General features: G+C 45.5%; 1 protein-coding gene across 1 annotated transcript; it reads left to right on the top strand.

Annotated features, from left to right (window-relative positions):
* Positions 1-931: 931 nt before the first annotated feature.
* Positions 932-1,864, top strand: LOC138190386 (octapeptide-repeat protein T2-like). Its single transcript, XM_069133168.1, has one exon. It carries the CDS (start codon positions 932-934, stop codon positions 1,862-1,864), a length of 933 nt encoding a protein of 310 aa, XP_068989269.1.
* Positions 1,865-6,000: the final 4,136 nt, after the last annotated feature.

The raw sequence follows: 6,000 nt of genomic DNA, 5'->3' as shown, positions 1-6,000 counted from the left end.
TTTGCAACACTTACAAGAAAATATAGTAACAGTGATTATAACGAGAAGGAATAGTAACAGATACTGGATTTTCTGGTAACAGCTATAAAACTCATTTTCATCTTCTACCTAGAACTATGTTTTTCGATTGTGGTAAAAAATTCAAATACTTAAGGACTGAGCGGTAACTGGAACTAAAAATTTTCTCAGTGTTATTGTTATTGGTAATCAAGATGAAAAATTTAAAATAACAAGAATAAACATCAAAGATTATTGATTATGAATTAAAATTGATTTACAATCTGGGAATCCCATCGAGTTTACATTGTTTTAATCTTTCAAATAAAACTATCATCACTCCCATGACAAGTTAGACATTTTTTTACGCTGCCATTTGTCTTAAATAATCTTTGAAACACATTGATACAGTGAAATCGAATAATTTTCGAATTAGGAAACATTGAAGTGAAAGGGTCTGTTCCATTAGTACATCACAACTTACATTTTTGAATCTCCGATTCTGATACAAATGTCATAATAGATAAAATTACGCTTTTTCAGTACCGTGATAATTATTTCAGTAGAAACAATAAAATATTAGACTTCCGTTTCCGGTTTGGATGTGTGTGGCAGGTATGAGAAAGAGTGTGAGTGGAAAGGCGAGAACTTAGCAGGATAGCAAAGGTAAGGAGGAAAGGAAATAGGGCAGAGAAGGAGCGGGGTGGACCAGGACGGGCGGACGGGTGAAGGGAATAGGGAAGCAGGAATGGAAGGGAAGGACAGGTCAAAAAAGGGGGAGAGTTTTGAGGTTAGTCAGAGAGAGTCGGCGGACAGCAACGGGAAGGATGAAACAAAAATAGGCGGTGACATCTAGGGAGTAGGAAGGGGGATAAAGCAGAGACAGATAGGCGGCAGGTGGATAAGGTAGGGAGCGGTGGCGGAGAGAAAGAGTATGAGCAGCGTGGGTGGCCAAAAAGAAGGGGCGAACAGAGTAGAGGAGGAGAAAAAGAAAGGTAGGCCGGGGGCAGTAGCAGCGTTAGGGAGGGATAGGAGGCATAGCTTGGGATCGGCGACGACGGTGCTAGATTTATGGAAGAGAAAGCGGGAGGAGGAAGGGGAAAAAGAGGAGGAGGATGCAGATGAGATACAGGAAAGAGAAAGAGTATTTGGGAAAAGCAAGAAAGTTCACCGGTCGCCGGAGGGCAAGACAGGTAAGGAAGGGAAGGCAGAGGGAGGGAGTATACAGGATATGCTAAGGCTGATTAGGGAAGAGTTAAAGATAGGTCTAGAGGAGGTCAAAGGGCAGGGAAGGGGGATCAGGGAAGAAATGGAAGAGATTAAAGGGGAAATGACTAGATGGGAAGAGCAGTGGGAAGTAGAGAGGGGAGAGATGAAGGAAACGATAAGGGACCTAGGTAAAAGATTAGAAGAGGTAGAAGAGCGGAGAGGGGAGGAGATGGAAAGGGTAAAGGAGAGACTGGCAGAATTAGAAAAGAAGAGAACAGAAGGCGGGGGGGAAAGGCAGGGACAGGGGAATGTGGGAGTGTCGCAGGTAACAATAGATAGGTTAAAAGAAATGGAGTGGGCCATACAGAGGAAAGAAAGGGCAGAAAGAACGGGAAATATATTATTGAGAGGAACGAGAACAGAGAAGGGAAGGGTAAAGGAAGGGTTAAAAAAGATTATGCAGGTGATGGGGGTAGAGGTCGAGGTAAAGGATATGTGGGAGGTAGGAGCGAAAATGGGGGGAGAAAGGGGGATATGGATGGCAAGGCTAGGGAATAGGGAGCAAAAGAGGCAGGTAATGAAAACAAAAAGCCTTCTTAGAGGGAGGGTGAGGAGAATAGAGGAGGATCTCACCTGGGCAGCGAGGAGAATGAAGTGAAAATTGAGCGAGATAGCAGTTATTGAGGAGGGAAGGGAAAACAGAGTAATAATAGAGTATGCAAGGATTTGGATAGAAGGGAAAATGTGGAAGTGGGAAGAGGTCCTTTGGGATGGTGCAGGGAAAGAGAGAGAGAGGGGCAAAGGGAGGGGAGGGGAAAAGTAGGAAAAGATGATGGGGATAGGACAACAAGCGAGGAAAGGCAAGAGGGAGGTATAAAGGCACACGCCGGGGGAAGTAGGGAAAGGCAGTCGGGTGAATGGGTATCGGGGAGGGGCAGGGACAGGGGGCGCGGAAGAGCAAGAGGAGAGATTGGGACGTAGGTGAGACGGAAAGGAAAAGGTGTAAGGTAGTGTTCTGAAATGTGGCGGGGCTTGCGAGAAAGGACGAGGATTTTTGAAGGGGTCTAAGGGAGTGGGATGTAATATTTTTAATGGAGACATGGATAAAAAAGAAGGGGTGGGAAAGGATCAGGAATAAGTTGCCAGCAGGGTATAAATGGGAAGTGCAGTATGCGGTGAGAAGAAATAGGAAGGGAAGAGCAATAGGCGGAATGCTGTCAAGGGTAAGAAAGGAGATAGTAAGTGGGGAGGGAGGGAGAGAAGAGATGAAAGAGGGGATGATAATAAGGAACATGAGTGTTGGGGGGGAAAAATGGATAGTAATAGGAATATACGTAAATGGGGATCTGAAAGAGAAGATAGGGGAATTGAAGGAGCGGGCAGAAGATGTAGAGGGAGAAACAAAAGTGCTAGTGGGGGGTGATTTTAATGCCAGGACAGGGCAGGAGGGGGGAGGATGTTGGGGGGAAGAAGAGGAGGAGAGTAGGAGTAGAAAATCAACGGACAGGAAAATAAACTCGGAAGGTAAGCAGCTGGTGCAATTTTTGGAAGAGACAGGTTGTGCAATAATGAATGGGAACATAGAGGGTCATGAGGAGGGAGAATTTACGTATGTAGGAGGGGCGGGGGTAACGGTGATAGACTACGCTATAGGAGACAGCGAGGTAAGGGATAGGGTCAAAAGGATAGAGATTGGGGATAGGGTTGACTCGGACCATCACCCGGTAATAGTGTGAATGAGGAGGGCAGTGACTAGGACAAGAAAGGGAAAAAGAGTGGGGGGAGCTAGTAAAGGAGATTGGACAGAGGAGGGTGAATGAAGTTTAGAACAGAGATCAAATGGGAGGGGGTAGGAGAAGCAGATGTCGGCAAAGAGATAGAGAAAAGAATAAGGGAGTTTAGACGAGCCTTAGATGTAGGAGGGAGGGAAAGTGAAGTGAAAAAGGGTTGGTGGGATGAGGAATGTAGGCGAAAAAAAGCGGAAGTTAGGCAGAGTCTAAGGAACAGCAGAAAGGGGAAGGGGGAAGGAGAAGCGTATAGAAAGGAAAGAAGGGAATATAATAGGCTATGCGAGAAGAGGAAAAAGAGAGAAAATGCGGGTTTCATAAAAGAGGTAGCGGAAGCAAGGACAGAAAGCAAGGTATGGGAGATAGTTAACAGGGAAAGAAAGAAGTGGAAGAGAGTAAATGAGGAAATAGGCGATCAGGAGTGGAGGGAGTATTTCATGGGATTATTAGGTGGAGTGGAAAACAAGGTAACAGAAGGCGGGGGGTCGGCAAATAGAAAAGGGGACGGGGAGGGGAGCTGCAGAGGGAAGAGATTAAAAAGGTGATAGGAAAGCTGAGGGATGGAAAGGCACCCGGAGGGGATGGAATAGTTAGCGAGGTATGGAGGTATGGGGGGGAAGAGATGGAGCAGTAGATATGGAAAACATGTCACAGAGTTTGGGTGGGGGAGGGCTGGCCAGAGGATAGGAGAGAGAAATTGATAGCGCCGATAGTAAAGAAGGGGGAGGGGAAAAGGGTAGAAGAATACAGGGGGGTGACGCTGATGACAACTCTGTATAAGGTGTATGCGATGGTATTAACGGACGCTGCTTAACTATTTAATCAATAGACAGGTGGGAAGGGATAAGGGAAAGATGGTGACGTTCTTTGTGGACTTAAAAGCGGCGTTCGATTCGGTGGACAGGAAGGTGCTATGGGAGACTATGGAAAGGAGAGGGGTGAGGGAAGGGCTAAGGGTGAGGATAGAGAAAATTTACAAGGAAACAAAGAGTCGGGCGAGGAGCGGGGGAAAGGTAAGAGAGGCGTTCTGGACGGCGAGGGGGGTAAGGCAGGGATGTCCGCTCAGTCCGCATGTATTCAACCTGCTGCTGGCGGATTTCGAAGAGAAAATGGGGAGAGGGAGAAGGGTTGGGGGGGTAGAGTTGGCCGGCGGCAGGGTATGTACGTTAGCGTATGCCGATGATATAGTGCTACTAGCGGAAAGTGAAGAGGAGATGGAGGTAATGATTAGGAAGTTAGAAAGGCATATGGATAGGGAAAGGCTGACGGTAAATTTAGGGAAATCAAGGATTATAAGATTTAGGAAAGGAGGTGGCAGAAGGAAAAACGGGGATTGGAGATGGAAAGGGAAAAAGATAGAGGAGGTTAAAGAGTTCAGCTATCTAGTGTATAGAGTAAAGTGCAATGGGGGACGGAAAGCACACGTGAAAGAGAGAGTACGGAAGGCAGGGGTAGTAATGAGGCAGGTATGGGGAATAGGAAAAAGAAGCTTTGGGAGAGATTGGGAAAAAAGGATTTGGTTATTTGATAGGCTGGTATGGACGGTAATAGAGTACGCATCGGAGACATGGGGGTGGAGAAGGTGGAGGGCGGTCGAGGCGGTACAGGATAGATTTTTGAGATGGACATTAGGAGTGGATGGCCGAACACTGGGATATTTAGTAAGGGAGGAACTACAGAGGGAGAAGCTAAGGATTAGGGCATGGAGAAGGGCAAGGAATTTTGAAAGGAAGCTGGAGAGAGGGGAGGGTAGCGAGTTAGCTAGAAGATGCTGGGAAGAGATAAGGGAAAAGGCAGAAGTTGGGAGGCAGGGATCGAGATGGGAAAGAGAAAGGGAAAGTTTCTTTGCGGAAAGGGGAGCAGAGAGTAGAGAGGTAGTCGCGAGAAGGGAAAGGGGAGAGGTGGATTTTAGGGACATAGAGGAGAGAGAAGGGGAAGTACAGAGAAAAGAGAGGTGGGAGAAAATAAGGGAATCGAGGTACAACGGATGGTGCAGGCTTGTGAAAGGAGAAGGGATACCGGGGTATCTGGGAAAGGGATGGGGGGAAAGCAGGTGGACAAGGGTGGCAAGATTTAGATTAGGAAGCGAGATGAAGGAGGCAAGGTACTGGGAAGAAGAGGAAAAGAGAAGGTGTAGGGTGTGCGGGAGGGAGGAGGAAACATGGGAGCACGTATGGGAAAGGTGCGTGGGCTGGGATAGAAGGGGGGAAAGCTGGCAGGAGGTGGTGAGGGAGATGTTAGGTGAGGAGGGGGTGAGAGAAGTCTGGATGAGCGAACTGGAAAGGATCAGGGATGTACAAGAGAATGAAAGAGTGAGAGATGAATGGGAAATGGAAGTCGATTAGGATAAGGACGAATAGGGAATAGAATAAGGTAAAATAGGATGAGGTTAAGTAAAGATAAGGATAAAGAATAAGAAAAGGATAAGAAGGAAAGTAAGAGAATGGCAAGGCAACGGCACAGGGCACAGGCAATTAAAAAATAAGTAAGGATAAGGTAGGAAGTAAGAATAGGATAAGAATAGGTTAAGGAAACATGTAAAAATATGGTAAAGGGAGAGGAAAATGGAAGTCTTTGTAACCCCAAGGGGAACAATAAATATTATATACATACATACATACAATAAAATAATCAAGAATGCATCACGAAAGAAATAGTTAGGAGCCCCACTTTGTCCATAGGCTTGAATTGTTCGTACGTATTATACGTTGAGAATTTGTATAAATTTTGTCACAAAAATCAAACAGGTCCAACTTAGCGAAAACTCATTCCTTCTATTTAAAGCCCAACTTCAACGTTAAAAGTGAATTGAATATTTTCTCACAATTTTTTGTAAGACAGTTATAATTTCAGGGCAAAGAATTTAATGTAATTTAATTTTCTGTGATAATTGATAATTTATACTAAAAAAACCATTGATGCAGGGTTCAAAATAGCCACCCATCATTACCGTGCAGTATCCTAGGCGATCATAAAATGCACCAGAAATATTTAACACGTGTTGTGG

This window comes from Neodiprion pinetum, chromosome 2, assembly GCF_021155775.2.
Source record: "Neodiprion pinetum isolate iyNeoPine1 chromosome 2, iyNeoPine1.2, whole genome shotgun sequence".
In the NCBI taxonomy this organism is placed as follows: Eukaryota; Metazoa; Arthropoda; class Insecta; order Hymenoptera; family Diprionidae; genus Neodiprion; species Neodiprion pinetum.
This window is presented reverse-complemented; position numbering and strand designations above follow the sequence as displayed.

What these genes read in the sequence shown, in the direction of transcription:
- LOC138190386 (XM_069133168.1), top strand. Translation starts at nt 932, where the DNA reads ATGAGCAGCGTGGGTGGCCAAAAAGAAGGGGCGAACAGAGTAGAGGAG.